Here is an 18746-nt window from a genome sequence, read left to right as displayed (position 1 = left end):
CACAGGTGGAAGCGACAGATGTAGACGAGGGTGAGAACGCAATCATCACGTACAGCTTGCACCACGTGTCTAACAACGGTGGTAACAGGTTCACTATTGATCCCGTCACTGGAGTGATATGTGAGCACTTTGCACTTCTTTTAATATTTAATTATTATTTGTAGGTGATAGATGGGTAATTATTGATGTCTTGTTTTGAGCAAAATCTATGTTTACGCTAAAAGATATTTTAGCATTTGAGGCTATTTTACTATAAAAAATTTACTTTTTATAAATTCATTAAATTTTTTTGTAACAAACAAGTTATTTTTGTATACATTCGATTTCGATTATGATCAGATGGTGAAGCTGACATTCAGTAAGACAATTTTTAGTTTTGATTATCTAAGTCGATATAATATTTTATACACGCATGACGTTTTTTTATTTGCACAAATTAGGACTAAATAAATAAAAATAAATAAAATAAATAAATAGTAAATACGTTTTATTGTTTGAGTTTTTGCATGGTGTTTTTTTACCAATTTTTAACACATTTGTTTCTATAATGGGTTTAACATTTAGAATTTCACTTAAAGAACAAAAAGATAAATCATTTGCGTGTGAATTGATTAACTTAAAAAATCAATTTGCCGATACAAACTTGAAACGCAAAAATACATAGGACTAGATCATTAATATAGAATTTCTTGAAATTGATTATTTTCTATATACAATCTACAGCAAGTACAGGCCGTTTGCAAGCAGGAGAGCAATACAGTGTAACTATAAGGGCGACGGATTCCAAAGGGCTAAGTTCACAAGGCATAGTGGAATTGTTGGTAGCGCCGGGACCGAACACCCAACCACCTCAGTTCTCGTCGAGGGACTATTACGCACCTGTGTCAGAGGGGGCATCTATTAATTCCACTGTTACTACTGTTACGGTGAGTTTTTTTTCTGTTTTTTGTATGTGCTATATAGAATGATAAAAAATTATATGGAAATTGAAATTATTAATGATTAAGTTTTTTAATAAAAATAATATTATGTGCCAATTTTATTAAATCAATAAATTTATAATAATATTAAGTATTTTTTTAGAATTTTGTGATGGACTATGTAAAAAACAATGTTCTATTTTAGAGTTATAATTTTTTAATATTTGTATACAAATCTAATATATTTATTTCCATATGTATTATAATACATATGGAAATAAATATATAAAATAATAACATTTATTTATAGCCCTGCTAAAACATCTAATTATTTATATGATTCATATTCCAGGCTAAGGACCCAGAAAATGAACCTGTGACCTATTCAATAGTATCAGGCAACGATTTTCGACAGTTTGCTATTGGCGCTAACACGGGCATTATAACAGTTATACGACGTTTGGATAGAGAAGTGTTGACTAGATATCAATTGGTAAGTTTAATTAAATGTTAGTATATTTTTTGTACATTTTTTTATGAAAATGAAATAAGGATTGCGTGAAAAAACTATTTAAAATTATGAAATATCTTACCTGACATACCTTACCTACCGTAATTGAATGGAAAGTGGAGAACGGAGTGTCTTGACACTATTTGCTTCCCGTCTAACCCTGAATGTAAGATATAGAAAAATACTCAAAAACAACATATTTTTAACGTCACTTTAATTTTATTTTTCTATAATGCTTATAGATGGTGAAAGCGGAGGATCCCGGCAAATTTTCAACAACAGCGACTGTCAATATCAAGGTGACCGACATTAACGATAATAATCCGAAATTCGACGAGGATTCATATTTATTCCACGTAAAAGAAGGTATGTAATATTTTTTTTATTAGTTCTTTATATTCGATATTATGTTCCGGTGCGATTCCCACTCGAGGAAATGAAATATTTTCACTCTCTCGCTCAAACTCCACCGTTCATTACGTTACGAACAAAGTGTCAAGTAACACTGCGTTCTCTCTGCCTTTGATTTATGCGGTATACCTCGAGAAACAAAAATAACCTACACATAGAAAAAGAGTAGTTACGCAGTGGCACAACGTCTGACTATAAACCTAACGATTGAGGGTTCGATTACCACTCTTATTTTCATTTCTTCTCTCTCTCTGATAAGAAGGCAAAGCGTAGTGATGAGTTCGGAGCGTATTAACACTGTGTTCCGTTTCCTGCTATCCAGGATATTTGTGAAAAAATATATAAAAAATTCCAGGTTTATCAAATGAACTGGTGGGCTACGTCCACGCAACAGATCTAGACGAGGGTGTCAACGCTATGATAAGTTACAGCATACCGTCTCATCTACCGTTCTCGATAGATAACAACACTGGAATGATTACTACCAATACTGAACTCGATTATGAAGATGTTAAGGTGAGATGTATTTTTGTTTATTTTTAGAACATATTTGTACATAGAATTTATTTTTTTATATATACTTACTTTCCAATAAGTTCACTTCTTCACCCATTTACTATATTGTTAAAATAAAATTAAAAACCTTTTTTATTGCTATTTTTTTTTACCTTAGTTACTTTTTTACTAAAGGTAAATAAAATATACATAATAAGAATTATCTTACTATTGAAAGATGACCTCATTACCTTTATTAAATAGACCAATAATGATAGAAATATATATAGATACTAAAATTTAAAGCAAATATCTTTTTAAAAAATCCTAAACGTACAAAACATCAAACTCCAGGACTACGCGTTCGTAGTGACAGCGACAGACGGCGCCATAGACCGCCGTCTCGGCACCGCGTCCGTCACCGTGCGCGTGGACGACGTGTCGGACGAGCCGCCCGTGTTTAAACAGACATTGTACAGTGTTCGTGCACCGGAGAATGTCAATAATTATCCGGTTGTTAAAGTTAAGGTATGTATGTTTTCGAAAAATTGATCGAATCAATCGATCAATCGAAAAATGTCTCAAAAATTCACGTTTCCTTTGTCAACTCTGGCAAATGTTAAAAAAAACAGAATACAATTATTTTAAACACTCAATTCCCTTTCTACTCCTTCCAGGCAGAAGACCCAGACACTACACCTGAAATAACCTACACAATACTCAAAGGTGATACCGATCTGTTCTCAATGGACCGCAAATCCGGAGTGATCCGTACACTACGCCCGCTCGACAGAGAGCTCTCAGCAAGATACGAACTCCTTATTGGCACTGAGGAAGGAGAGAGTACCACTACTGTTGAAGTTAATGTTGACGTTAGTGTTTTATTATGGATATTTTGTTTATTTTGTATACTTTCCTAAACAGGTCTGTCTTAATATCACGATACTCTGATCTCGACATTCAAGACAATCATATTGCAGTATTGCAGTGGGCCATTTTCTTCTCTCACTCGTCTTCCTGGCGTACGTTGAATATCTCAAATTTTGAGAACATATAAATATTTTAACGCATCCTTGGATTTTATTTTTCATTCCAGGATAAAAACGACAACGCCCCAACATTCACCTCAATCCTACGTCCAGTCACTATAGAAGATACATCATCGATAGGCACTTTAGTAGACACAGTGGAAGCCCTAGATTCGGATGCGACATCACCAAACAATCGCGTTAGATACGCGTTAGTGGGACGAGGAAAAGCTACTAAATACTTCCATATTGAACCAGATACAGGCGTTTTGAGGGTTCGAGACGATTTGAGGAAGGAAACTGATAGCGAATATACGGTAAGTTTTTCTATACTTAAACTACGGACTATAGAGATTTATAGGGTAGCTAGTGTTTACAATTTTGACATTTTTGTTTTCATTAAGTTCAGCCATCCAAAATCACATTGTGCTGAATTTACTCTTTTATGGGATATATTTCTATATAGCGATATAGAGATAATATAAAGCTAAATAACTTTGTCACCACTACTACTTACAGTACTAGTGTAGAAACACTATAAACTAATTAAGGACGTACCGAGAAATACAAAATTATTTTTTATTATATTTTTAATAATCTACTAATATTTATTACAGGTTGACGTCCAAGCCTACGACCAAGGGGATCCAGTCATGTCGTCAGTGATGAGTCTTACTGTATATGTCAGTCATTCTGCTGTAGTACCGCCTGACGTAAGTTTTTCTTTGCTTTACGCTGCCGTCTCTGTATCCCGCATATAGCAGAGAGTTCACGATTTTCCTACCAATTTACGAGTATATGAGCTAAAAATAGTTAGAAACATACTTTTCTATCACCAGTTACAATTTATCTATCTACCAGTATATACACTGTACTTTACATATCACTATATGTATAGTGCAGTCGACGAGTCTTGGCTGCCCTGAAATTAGCTGCGAATGGCTGCGCAGATATATATTTTTCTTATTTTTAAATATTTTTCTCAAGAGAATACAATACGCAAAAGATCATAAAGTTTATTTTCTGCAGGTCAGATTAGGATTCCCCGACACAACATATACGGAACATGTCGCGGAAAATTCCCCTAATGGCACTCTAATACGGACTTTACCTATATGGAATAAAAATAAACATTCTAAAGACACACCTCTCAAATGTTTGCTGACTAAAACTTCACAAAAAGGTATCATAGTTTTTTTATTATTGCATCATTTAAAAAACCTATGCTTTTTACATATTAAAAATGTCTTATTACATTTCCATGCACGCTTTCGAGGTAGCTGTATAAAACGTAAGGATTAATAGACAGCACAGTGCAAGTGGTGCATTATCAAATCCCGCTACGTTTTCTTAATAAGTATTTTTCTTTACAATATTCCTGGTTAAAATATTTTTTTGCCAATGCCTCGAGAATTCGATGGAACCTGAGAAAGGTTCTCAGGTTGCTTGTACCTACAATGCCATATATGGGGTACATCGTGAAGCCAAAAAAAAAATAAATAAATAAAATTTTCCAGGTACATTCTACGTAAAACTAACAAGCGAACGCGACTGCGCCATATATCTAAACCAAACGTTAGACTACGAAACTACAACAGAATATTCATTGGAAATACAACTAGAATCAATACAAGGATTAATTAATCCTGAAAGTAATCAAGCTGTAATAAAAATACATGTGACTGATGTGAATGATAATGTACCTATATTTGTTTTTAACGAACAATCTAATATATCTGGTGCTAAGGAGAAGTATTTTGCTATAGCCACCAAGGATATGCCGTTGGGTACTAATGTACTGCAAGTTAAGGTAAGTTTATGGTAAAAAAAATCGTTTTTTGTTTATTATACACTTTTTTTGTAATTAACATAGAGTTTTAAACGTTTGGTTTGTTGAATAACAGTTTTGAAACGATTAATGTTTTCAAATTGTGTAACTGATTTTAAAATAGATATTCAAGTTTCTTGAAATTGGGTGCCTTTGTTAATTAAAATTTTAAGTGTTACGTGGCCAAGTTGAAAATGAATTTGTCCACATTTCTTTATACTTCAAACACGAACAAAAACAATCGAAAGTTAAATAAACGTAAAATCATATTTTGCTATTTTTAAAACGTTTAAAAATTTCAACGAAGTGCTTACGAATAAATTAGCATCCGTTCTTGTTGTAAATTGTTTACGAGCACGTTTTCTTAATTATTTTATGTTATCTTCAATTATTTTTCATTATAAGTGTGGAATTATACTTTAAAATTGTAAAAATTATGAAAAACTCTTTTACAGGCGAAAGATAAAGATAGCGGTGATTTCGGCAAAATCGAATACCACAAAAACGCTTGGACTAAAGCGGCCGAGGAATACTTCCATTTGGATAGCGACACAGGAGTCATAACTAATATTAAAACATTTGAGAATGTTCCAAAAGAAATATTGCCGTTTAAATTTAATGTTATGGCCAGGGACAATCCCAAGGGCGAAGATTATAAAACTGCAAGGGCGTCTGTTGTTGTAAGTATTTAATATATTTATAAAGAAAATATAAGTCCATTCGTTGCGCACAATCGTACGACTACTATACTAATATAATTTACATTAGAATATTTGATTGTTTAATACGTATTTAAAATTTTATATCACTTAAACTAATGTCCAAAAATATTTGCATGCTACCACTAAGTACATGACCTATGATTATAATGATTAATCTAATTAATATATCACTATTTAGTCATTGATGACTAATAAATTCTTTTTATTATAATATTTTTTTATAACTTCACAATGTAGTAGTACCGTTAAGACATTTCCGCTCCCCCTTTCTGCGCAATTTTCGTAACATAGGCGACAAGCAGGGCTTTATCAATGCCTCTAAAATTTGGCAGAAAGTGGGGAACGTAGTGTTTTAATACTAGGTTCCCTCTGCCTACCCTGCAATATACAGGGCACAGTATAAACTTAATTCCTTATTGTTATATTTTTTTTTTCAGATAAATCTCCTACAAAAAGACAATCAATTGATCGTAGAAGTTCCTAACTTGAACGTAGACGCCATGACCACATTAGAAGCGAGAAATTTACTATCTACAATAGAAACTAAAAGCGGTTTAGTGGCTGGTCTAGAAAAACTAACGCCTAGATTATATTTAGGTGAAAACGGCACTCTGGAAAGCGATCCTAAAGGAACTAACGTATGGTTATACTTATTAGATCCTAGCTCTGGTGAAATATTGACGAGAGAATCTGAGCCAGTTAAAAGGTTAGTTATTCTTTTTTTTATAATATTTTGTACGTTTTTATTAATTTATTTGAGTTTCAGTTAGGGATTGTTCGTAGCTGAATTACAAAAAACGCTAAGATTCGTCATGTCTGTTTGTCTACGTTTAATAGTCAACTTAATTTAAACCTATATTTTTTTCAACTCATCTTAAAATACACTTCCTTAATGGTAAACTGTTTATAATAAGATCAGAAACATAAATAAAAATAATTTAATCAGTAATGACCTAATATACATAAAATAACAACCTTTAAATTTTAAATAAATCATTATTTTTCTCTCCACAGTGCAATACAAAGTGGCATAACTCTCCAAGCCCCACTAATACCGGTACAAACGCCACGTCGCCCACAAATAGCAGTAGCACCGTTAGCTAGTGCGTTACCCGCGGCGTTGCTTGCGTTGGCAGCTTTAGTACTGATAGCTGCAACTGCCGCCACTATATATATTTGCGCTTCGTGGAATAGGTGAGTGTTTTTGTTTAAATTTGTAATTAAATGTGCCCCTGTCCTACACGACTGGCTTCTAGTTCTCTACTTTTATATTTAACCGATTATATGTTAAGTAAATGATGAATATAATTTAGTTAAGTTAAGTTCATTTAATTATAAATTAAATTGAAAATATTTTGTATTTAAATAAACTATATATATAAACAAGTAAATGACTCCATAGATATAAGAAACATAAGGAGCAGGCGGTGCAGCAGTACGGCACGCTGAGCATGAGCGCGGCACCGCGCCCTCCCTCTGGCTACGAGAGCAGCGAGGATGAACCCGCGCCCAGATATGAGACTCAGGTATACCAACACTATATTTTTACACTTTTTTAAATATGTTATTTAATTATTGTTTATTTTTTTTGCTTTTCACTGTTTCCCGTATATAGTAGGCAGAGGGAACATAGTGTTAAGAAACTCAAGAATAACCCACACTACTAAATACGCTACCAGAGCGTATTGTGTTCATGAAATCATAAAAAAAACATTACAAATATAATATAATAGTTCTTTGTATTCTATTGACCAGAAAATTAATTAATTTACTAAAGCCTAAAATTTTGTAGTAATTCCAAAGAACTAGTAAAAATATAAACAAATATACATTTTTTTTATGCCTTTGTAATTATTTTAAAGAATATTTTATATCAGGTTTTAAACATGGCCGTGGACGATGCAGACCTGCAGCTAGACTTCAGTCCGAACAATCACGCCTTCAATATACATAGTGTACAATATTTGTCTAAGGATAACGGTAAGTTGTTACATATTTAATTCCTATTTTTTTTATAACTTTTACATTTTGATATGATGTTTAAAACGCTTACAATAAATTATATTATTATATGACCTTTTACACCTTCTGACAGCCTATTCGCCAAAAAATAACGAATATTTTTTGACGTGGAATGAATCCATCAAATTAATATACAATTTAAAAATAAAATAAAACTCATCTACTTACTACTAAACTTACTCTATTCTTAACCAAAATTATCCTTTATTTTACATATTAATGAATACTATTAAGAAATTATATATGTATAAAAATATATAAATTATATATATAATAAAAAGTTATAAATTATAAACTTTTTAATTCCAGGCGAAAGGAGCCCAACACTATCCGAATCAGCAACAACAGCCCGAGCGTCGAGCGTTAACGACAACAATACAACCAAAATACACAACCACAACACAAATAACACAAACAACACAACCATCGCACGAAACACACAAACTTTGAACCGTAGAGTTCAAAGTGTGTGTGCCAATCACGCGATGAACAACGCTTTGGGAACTTTACCGCGTGTTAATAATAATAATATAGGTTCGGGTTTAGTTACAACGCTGGGAAGAAAAATTGGCAATAATAATAATAAGAAGAAATCTCACCCGATTATGGCGTATGATGAAATACCAGGATTGCAAAGGTGAGTTTTTCTATTTTGTTTTTAAATATGTCGTAGTCGTTTAGCGTGTAACAATCGCGATGGTGTTATGTTGGATTTCTCGGGTACAGAATCATTTTCATTTCTCGTATTTGGACGAAAAGTGGAGAACAGATTTTCTTGAATAATTTTCTTAAGTTATTTCTACCTGGAATGTGAAATAACGCGTGAAGTTAAAAAAGGTTGAAATTTTATATTGCATTTTTTCTGACTGAACCACGATGGTCCCCACAATAAAAAAATATCTAACGTTTTATTTTCAATTTTCAGATCATCAGATAACGATAATGTAACGTTTGGCAAACGTAACTTCGGTGGTTTCACCTATGAGCCTTCCCACGTGGAAACTACTACTGAACTTTAGCTTAACAAAATAGTGCAAAAGTGAATAAATAATATTAATATATAATATACTCGTATATAAGTGTTATAAACAAAGTGTTTAAAGTGTAGCTATTTGTGTTCAACGAAGTGTTTAATAATATATTGTTAATATATCTACAATAACTAGTGTTGCCAGAATACGGGATAAAAATTCAAAGGGAAAACCATTCATATGGTTAAGAAATGTAAATTATGACATATTTTTTTTGATTATTAAATTTTATACAATTAAAAACATTCCAACGTATATCGTTAAAACGATTATATTATATAATCGATTTATATTTTAAAATCGATTTCTATGTATATAATATTTAAAAAAAACTGTCCCGTTTCAACAAAGCTGGTCCTTAACTATGTACGACTGAATCGTTATATAAATATAAAGATAAATATCGATTTTAATGTGAATAACGAATTTTTAGATATTTCTTTTGTAATTAACTTAGCGCGGGCTAGTCTTTCTGCATAATATAAGATGTACATAGAGGCATTATGTGTTTGGTACCTGTTGGTACAAAATAATTTGTACATAATTATGTTTTTTATAAGATTTTATATGGAAAAATAAATAATAGCTAAAAAAGGCGATTATTTGATTATTGCGAATGCCGTTTTATATAAAAGTAATAAATAATACTTATTATAATATGCATATGTAAGTGGTATTTCATTTACAAGAAATATAATAATTTTTTTTTATATAAAAATTACTTATTATTGTATTTTTTTTTATTTTATGCATATTTTTTTAAACATTCTTTCTTAGTTTTTTAACAATTTATAAATGTTATATATTTTTTTATGCTCTATTTTATTAATTAAAACATGCGTCCAATATATCAAATAATTACTTTTTATTTAGCTTTTAATGGCGAAAAGTGCCATTTAAATTTCTATTGTATATTTAAGTAGATCTTTTTAGAACAGAGTTTTCCACACTAAACTTAATTCTTTCTTTTTTATATAAAAGCTTTCTTTTTTCCTTCCTAGTTTATTTCACCTTTCTTTGTTCTATTGAGAAACATTTTGTTACTTGCCAATACTATTGAATATGTATTATTAATACAGTACAGTATATATTAAATTAAAATACATGTTTTAACATAACGTGTTTATAATTTTATGTTAGTAAAATAAATAAATACAATTTTTTAAAGATATTATTTTTTAATAAAATAAGGTTTTATAATCATTTTTGAAATAATGATTATACCACGGTTATTATTTTTTTATTTTTTTCCATTTCTATTCCATTCAAGAAGTGCCAGTTAAAATAAAGAAATAGAATATTTCGTTTTAGATTAAAATATGAAATGCTCATTCTTGTATAATTTATTCAGATTTACGCCATTCGTGCCAAATTTTAATTATAATTAAAATTAAACTAAATAAGAATCTTAGTTTTGAGAGTAACGGATTCAGTGTAAAAGAATATAGTTTTTATGTATATTATAAGCGACCAAAACGCGGCTTCGTTCGTTAAATTTATTGTTATATTAGCTAAACTTTGCATCGATTATATCCTATATTGATGTTAAAGTTATAAAATTGTAAAGTTTCATCTAATTTAGTAGTTTTTGCATGAAAGTGATCATCCATCCTTACAAATATTCCCATTTATAATATTAGTAAAATTTCGCACGATTTATGATGTAGTTATAAAATATTTTTGTGTTGCTACAAATCAATGTGGTAATAAAAATAGGTTTTTTTAAAAATCTTTTATTATCTTTTATATTTATAAATAATCCATTTATGTAATGAAATTGTAATTATTAACAAACTGTACTGTATTTCTGTTTGTCAGTTGGTTACCTTTTGTATTATATAATTTGTAAATGTAAAATTTATTGTGTTACATTATGAAAACTACTTATAGTTTAATATAAGATTGTTTCATAACTTTTCAATAAATTAATTTTTATTTTAAATATTTTGTTTTATTTTCTTGCCACGTATAACTCTACAACTAACCTTTTTTTTAGCGATACACTGTAATAAAAAATTTAAAACAAACACATCCTATTTCTGAACTACACTGCCTAACGAGCATCTTTAATTAATAAAAAAGTAATAATAAATCAAATAAATATTATAAAAAATATCATCAATCTAAAAAATATTTATACATGCATACACGTGAGTGATATGAAAAATTCACATTGAAATCTAATCTTCGCACCGGCTTTCAGGCTTAACAACTGAAACCGTAGCAGCGAGCGTCGCGATATTCACAAGCAATCTATGTTTTTTAGGATACCGTAATCCAAAAGTATAATAACCTCCTTTTCTTATAGAAGTCGGTTAAAAAGGAATCCTTATACGATCACTTCGCTGTCCGCCTGCCTACAATTAAGAAATTTTGCAACAAGAGAGAACTTACTAGACAAATAATGGAAAAATTTAAAAAGAAACCTTTTTTGCAAAATGAGGGCATACACCCATAAACTTAAGTTTGTCATCTTTCATATTTCCATTGATCTACAATCATTATACTGGTACGGAACCCTCCGTGGGCGAGACCGACTTGCGCTTGACGGATTTTTTTTTAAATGTGCCAAAAAGCGTGGAGGCAATTTCGCTTACATTTTTAAATTTAATATCTCTTTTGTACCGCAGTCTCCTGTGAGTGTTAGTCGTGCTCGTACATCGTACGAAATTACAGAAATGTCGGGAATAAAAAATTCTCACAGTTCGCATTCGCCACCAGTACTACTAGGCTTTGTAAGAACATTTTTATGCCTTATTAATGTCAATTTTCGCAGTAAAAAGAATCTTACTGTTTGTGTGTTATAAAATATACCCTTTTTTGGTGATCATTTTTAAATATTCATTGAAAATTTTACGTTTCTCACACTACTATAATTTAATTTCTTAACGTGATAGGATACGCTCGTATTTAATACTTAGATCTTTAGTTGTTTAACAATAGAATTAACACTTTTTGTTGTTCTGAAAATAGAACTATCTGATATTTTATACGCCTCGAAAAACTTATTAGTTAACGAAATGTCTTAACACTAGGTTCCCTCTGCCTACCCTGCTTAAAACAATGAGTTGAGTTACATTTGAACTGTACTAAAGTTACAATACATGTAAGCAAAACAAAAAAAAACAGCTTCACGCTGTATCCTGCACACAGCAGGGTAGACAGAGAGAACCTAGTGTCATAACACTCCGTTCCCCACTTTCCGCCGAATTCTCGAGGCATTGCGTATTGAGTGGCGGAACTCAACGCCGCTCTTAAAGTAAGCAATATAAACATAAAAAAATATATATTATGTTCGTCAAAACATCCTTTAGACTACAAAATCCCTTTTGGGACACATTCAACCGTTGCCAAGCGCTTATCAAACTTTGGCAACACATACAATTGTGTAAATTGAAAAAAGGTCCCTATATAAAATTTTCAGGGCGTCACTGAACTTTTACTCATTAAGTTCTTTTCTGTTGGCTACATGCTGTATCCCGTACTCACCAGTGTAGGCAGAGGAAATATAATGTTAAAACACTTCGTTCTTTATTTCCTTCGAATTCTAGTGGTATTGCGAGATGAATAGGGAAATACACCAGAACGAAGAAACGAAAATTTAAAATATTACATTTAATCGACTGGAAATCGAACACACGACCTGTCATATTTACAAACACACGCCTTAACTCAATATCTACTCGTATTTAAATATTTTATACGCCACGCTTGACCGTACCTGGAACATTAATTAAAAAGGTCACTTACACGCTACCCTAAAAGCTCTTTAAAACCTCTTTAGGGCTTGAGACATGTAAAGAGAAAAGGGGCTCACGCATCAATAAATAATGCCCTCTTCACTCACTTACTGCAAAGTAGCGTGAAATAACACGAGTTAAAGAGATATATTTCAGGGAGGTACTGTCCGAGGAACACGTTTTTAAGCCTAAGAAGGTAATAAAATAGGGATATATTCTTGTTTTTCTTGTATTTTAAGTGTTATTTATGTAAAAATTATATTATTATATTAAACTAAAAGTTTATTAATATAGAATACTGTTAATAACAAGTGGGTACTATTATTATTGAAATTCCATAGTAAACTACTACAATTGTAATCAGACATCGAGACATTGCATTTTGGGGTAGTGGAACTTATCATCGTAATTTGTCTTATAATTTCGGAGAAATAATAAAATGAATTCCCCCTAGTAGTAGAGTTTGAATCTATAACTATCGCGTTTACATTGTCAGACGTTGTACCACTGTACCACGATAGATACAGATACATCTTCACATCAGCATATTTTCGAAGTAAAAATACATAAATTTGTGTAAATTAAAAAGAAAATGTGCATTTTCTATTACCTCTAATATAAATTACACAAGTTTTATTATCTTTATCTAAAATATGCTTTTACAATTTACATAAATTAATAAATTTATTTATTTAAATATTGGTTGCAGTATTGAACACTGAACACGTTCTGGAGTAATTAATTTCTTTAGCCTCTAGCAGTACTTGCTCTTTCGTATAAAAACAATTTTTTAAAAATGTTTTCTTTTTCACGCAGTCTTAGTGACTATATTTAGTGATCGTTTCATTTATTTTTTAGATAAAAAAAATATATGTATAAATAAAAGTTATTATTACTGTTATATATAAAGGGGCTCAGAATAAAAGTATAATCCTATATCTTATAAAACAAAGTCGCTTTTCGTGTCTGTCTGAACTTTCTAACTCTTCTTCTTCTAAACCACCCAACGGATTTTTATGTGGTTTTCACCATTAGGTCGAGTATTTTTTAGGGAAGGTTTATATATAGTTTATTATTTGTACATTCTTATGTAAATTAACATAAATACGATAAATGTGTCTAAAGTCCTACCCGTTGAGACACTTACGCGCATGCGCTGCTTTCATGGTAAGTACTACATGAAAATAATGTACTGGAGTATTGTTCCTCTTAATAAGATCTACAAAAAAGTCCGCGAGAGCATATTTTTATCTTTTAAGGATAACGTGTAGTGATCATATTTCTGTCTAAAAATAGTAATTTCAATATATTTTTTATTGTGAGGGATATTTTTCCATAATGGTATTAATCCTTATCCTTTAAAATACTTTATTAATTTTCTACGTTAAACGAAGATAAAATTTGCTTTTTACACTATTTCGAAATTGCGAATAGTTTTAGAGAAAAACGCATTTAATTGTTGACACATCCCGCCGTTGACACATCAACTGTATGTTACTCAAGTTTCACTTATCCCTTACTCTCAGCATATAAATAAGTATATTAGTTACGTTGGCCATTTAATGTAGACCAAAACTGTCTTTTACTGTTTTTCATTTTAATAAGTACTTTAGAAGTTGTTACAATATCAAAACATCCTTGCTGCGAAACGCGCCCCGCGACGTTTTGCTTATACAAGCGCGTCATGAGCAGTTATAGGTGGTTCAGTGGTAGAATGCTCGCCTGCCACGCGGGCAGCCCGGGTTCGATTCCCGGCCAATGCATTCTATTTAATTTTCCTTACAGGCAGCCACGTAGTGCTTGCTTTTCATCAGGGACAGAATACCCTCTTCAGCATTAACCACAAGCTCGAAAAAAAAACCCGCCCGCTATAGATCCATAGCAACGAAGATTTAGATGCGTTTGCACGTATTGGATAATTGGAGTTGAATGTATTATTTCATAGTTTCATATTTTTTGTTGTAGTTATTAGTAGGTAGGCTTTTGTTTATAATTTCTTCCGTTTAAAAATAGTCATTTAACTATCTAAAAATAGTCATTTAAATATATTTTAATAAGTACTTGAAAAGATTAGTAGCACAGATTTAAAATTACGGTACCTACTAAAAATCCTTGCTGTGTAAAACAATTGGAAAATCCTTATTGAAACTACGAAAATGCGGGTCGCATTAGAGTTTAATTAATTTTCACACTATCTTGAGTGCTTTGCAAACATACATTATTTGAATAATCCAGTAGTAAAAGCGGGCGAAGCCGCAAGGGGGTCGCTAGTTTAGTATAAAGGTTTATTCGTTCGTCCACTGCTACGTCTCAGACTAGACTGTCATACAAATTAGAAACACTTCATAAGAAATCTTAGACAATTATAGTATAAGCGGATAGTTAAATAATATGACTCACTGACAAGTATCGACAAGTATACAAAATAATGTCTATACAATTATATGTACTTTATATAAACTCTAACAGCTCGGCCTTCCTGAAGAAAGGCGAGTCCTCTCGCAACAGCATTAACATTAAATAACTAAGCAACGTATACTACTTTTAGCAATCATTATTTTAATTTTTCTGATTCATACATAATATAATTTGTAAATGAAGCTATTTTAACCGGACCAATCGCGCATATTTGGGAGCCCGATGCCTCAAACACCCTACAGTAGTCCGCGGTCACGGGCAGACTGAGGTGGCATTTGTCTGTCAGTTGACTACCGCCAACGATTTCCTAATTTCCTCGCGTACTGCCCTGGATTCCTGCAGAATGAGCTGACTGCATCTGGCCTTCTGGTATGGTGGGTTTGTGACTTCAAGGATGTCGGTCTTCTGACAACGCTGGCGGTAAACTGGCAGCTTATTCTGATGAAGGGAATTCTTCACCTAGCGAAACTCGTCCCCTAGGTGATCAGCGTCGCAGACGCTCTCTGAAACAAAGATTTGCCAACGGTAGATAACTGTGTAGGGTATTGGTGCAATTCACCATTGAGGTATCTATTCGTGTGCGTGGTTTCCTATATATTGTGTGGCCTATTGTGTCATTGGGTCACATCAAGGGAAGCTAAGGAATTACTTGCCTGTAATTCTATTATGAATTGAATACTGTTATTAATAGAAATGAGATGGTTCAGGAATATATAAATATTGTCCATAGGTAAAATTGTAAAAGTGTCATCTACGTACCGCTTAAATATCTTAGGTAGACAAGGTGCAGAGCTAAGAGCCATCTCAAAGTTCCGCCACACAGGCGAACCCATAGCAATTCACATTCTACCTCTGCACTGACTAAATCACTGGCCTATGAATGCTGCAATCTGCTGGGGATATCCATGCCATCAATGTCACTCACCACTCAGCTCACAACATTATAGTCTGCCCTCTGCACTGACTAAATCACGGGCCTATGAATGCTGCAATCTGCTGGGGATATCCATGCCATCAATGTCACTCACCACTCAGCTCACAACATTATAGTCTGCCCTCTGCACTGACTAAATCACGGGCCTATGAATGCTGCAATCTGCTGGGGATATCCATGCCATCAATGTCACTCACCACTCAGCTCACAACATTATAGTCTGCCCTCTGTCATCTGTGCATATAATCATGACTCTGATACATCTGTAGCCTACATCTGCGCAGTCTGCTAAAAAAACTATCTGTGCCAGCTTCTGGCACTAGCTGTAGTCTGCTACTGTAATCATCTGAAACTAACAATTAGCATGGTACTCATTACTCTGTGTCATTACTGTTTTCTTCAGATTCGAAGCTAGAAACATCTCGTTGAAAAGTTATCCATTGACTATTTTATCGATTGCAACTATGTTTTTATACTTATTTGATTTTCTATAATTTGACTACTAACCTCATCCCTAACCGTTACTAGTGCATTTTCAGACAACCGTTTCTCAGTGTCATAAAATATTTCGTTAATTATGTTTTATGTGCTACCAATTATTTATTCAAATTCGATTCAAATACAAATATTTTTTATTCAAAATAAAAAGTTACATGTTTTATTATTTCTGAACGTCAAATAATTTACCACCAGTTCACTAAAGTTAGTGGCTCTGATCTAAGAAGAACCGGTGCAAGAAACTCAGCGGGACTTATTTTTTTTGAAATTTTAAACAAATACAAATATTTAATTATTTGTGACAATGATACCTTTGAAACAGACTGGAGCGAGCATTTCATTCTCAAGGCGTGTTATCATTTATGAAATCATTAATTTGGTAATAACCTTTAACACACAAACGTCTTTTCACAATTTTTTTTAGACCATGATATAGAAAATTCTCTGACGTTTTCTGGGACCCTATTGTAAACGCGTACACATTGTCCCATAAATTAATTACCCATTTTATAAGCGACTAATAGCTTTTTTTTTAATAGTTTTTCGAATAGTTGTATTTAAACCTAACTGAATACCGCCTAAGCATTCATCCCATTAATTATATTTAAGATATTGAAATTAGATTTAAAATATTGTTTGATTAAATCGTTTGAATTTACCATTTGCTCTCGGTGTTGCCACCGTATTAAGAATATGCTTTATACTACGACTTTTATGAAACGCTTTAAATTGATTGCTAGAAAAACATGATCCCTGCTAAGTCTTAGTTCATTACCAAAATAGCTAAAATGTTCTTTAAATACGTTAATAGTGGTAGACGTTTTGGTATTCTTCACAGCTGACATATTAATAAATTTTGTAAAAGCGTTAATTATAACCAATATAGAAGTGTTATCCTTTCGACTATATTATGCTACCAGTAACAATAAATTATCAACTCTGTTTGCAATTCAGTTTTAAGATTTTGATCATAAAGCGCTAATAAAGTCGTTCTACTAATTCGCCTTTTAACATATTAAATGATTCTTCTTGTTCATTAATCCATTTCCAAGAGACATTCTTTCCAAAAGGTCAGTCAATGTTTTAGCAATAAGTGCAAAGTTTTTAATGAACATTCTCAAAAAAAAACTTACCAAACCAATAAGTCTTCTCATATCGTTTATACTTTTCGGTATCGGAAATTCTGTGATAGCATAGTGTTTTGTGAACCTGGTCTTATACAATTTTTGATAACGTCGAAAATAAAAGTAGTAAAATAAATAAATTATTGCCCGCTAACTATTCTAACTGATTATCTATAAGCAGTAACGAATAGTGTTATTTTATAGTTATATTATTAAAAGCACGATAATCAACACATAATCTTTTATCTTATGAAGAATTTGAGCATATGAAGAATTTGACTCTTTAATAACACCGGCAATTAACATATCTTGAACCATTACTTTTACTACTAATAGTAACTACTGATCGTAACTTATGTGGTCCATATTTAACAGGCTTAAAATCAGTTAACTCAATGTCCAATTCAATAATATCGGTAAACCCTAACTCTTCTAGTCCACTCGACAAACAAGTTTTAAATTCATCATTCTGATTCAAATTCAAATTCAAAATATTCTTTATTCAAATAAACTTATTATAAGCACTTTTGAATCGTCGAATGAACATATGAACAAAAAACTACCACCGGTTCGGAAGGCAGTTCTGCTGAGAAGAGCCGGCAAGAAACGCAATAGTTGCTCTTTTCAAAATCAATGGTACAATCTATTACATTAGTTGGCAGCTATCCTGCATTTCATTCAATAGACATTAATTCCATACATGTTTATCCTCTAAATATTCTTGAACAGTATAATAAGCTTTACTTGTCAGAATTTTTTTTGTTTTTACAGATATTTTAAATTTTGGAAGTGGCAAACCTGCGGAAACTGCGGAATTTTATTATATACACGTACGAGTATACTTTTTATTATATACCCATAAAGGATTTATTAACTCTCTCGTTTATTTCTCGTTCCTATCGTATAATTGTCACTATGTTTACTATGGACAATGTATATTTTGTCGGACAAAGAGAATATTATAGTATATATACATTATCATTACTTAATTCCTACTTTTACCTTCCCCTATATTAACTTTATCTAAATCTTCAAAATTTATAATATTAATAGGTATTTTGTCA

General features: G+C 31.8%; 1 protein-coding gene across 1 annotated transcript in view; it reads left to right on the top strand.

Annotated features, from left to right (window-relative positions):
- Positions 1 to 9638, top strand: part of Cad99C (cadherin 99C) — a 131490-nt gene extending 121852 nt beyond the window's left edge. Inside the window, exons 14-31 of the mRNA XM_085207572.1 lie at positions 6 to 120; positions 724 to 926; positions 1273 to 1413; positions 1674 to 1797; positions 2198 to 2358; positions 2692 to 2865; positions 3015 to 3209; positions 3434 to 3682; positions 3983 to 4078; positions 4395 to 4548; positions 4883 to 5175; positions 5649 to 5873; positions 6353 to 6621; positions 6930 to 7109; positions 7318 to 7441; positions 7793 to 7895; positions 8247 to 8574; positions 8863 to 9638. Of these exons, the coding sequence (XP_085063698.1) occupies positions 6 to 120; positions 724 to 926; positions 1273 to 1413; positions 1674 to 1797; positions 2198 to 2358; positions 2692 to 2865; positions 3015 to 3209; positions 3434 to 3682; positions 3983 to 4078; positions 4395 to 4548; positions 4883 to 5175; positions 5649 to 5873; positions 6353 to 6621; positions 6930 to 7109; positions 7318 to 7441; positions 7793 to 7895; positions 8247 to 8574; positions 8863 to 8956 (3228 nt within the window). The 3' untranslated portion in view covers positions 8957 to 9638. The remainder of the gene's footprint in view (positions 1 to 5; positions 121 to 723; positions 927 to 1272; positions 1414 to 1673; positions 1798 to 2197; positions 2359 to 2691; positions 2866 to 3014; positions 3210 to 3433; positions 3683 to 3982; positions 4079 to 4394; positions 4549 to 4882; positions 5176 to 5648; positions 5874 to 6352; positions 6622 to 6929; positions 7110 to 7317; positions 7442 to 7792; positions 7896 to 8246; positions 8575 to 8862) is intronic.
- The last annotated feature ends 9108 nt before the right edge of the window (positions 9639 to 18746 follow it).

This window comes from Heliconius melpomene, chromosome 3 (assembly GCF_056956725.1).
Source record: "Heliconius melpomene rosina isolate 202511_hmr_F chromosome 3, ASM5695672v1, whole genome shotgun sequence".
Taxonomy (NCBI): Eukaryota; Metazoa; Arthropoda; class Insecta; order Lepidoptera; family Nymphalidae; genus Heliconius; species Heliconius melpomene.
The sequence above is the reverse complement of the archived record's forward strand: the minus strand, read 5'-3'. Positions and strand labels throughout refer to the sequence as shown.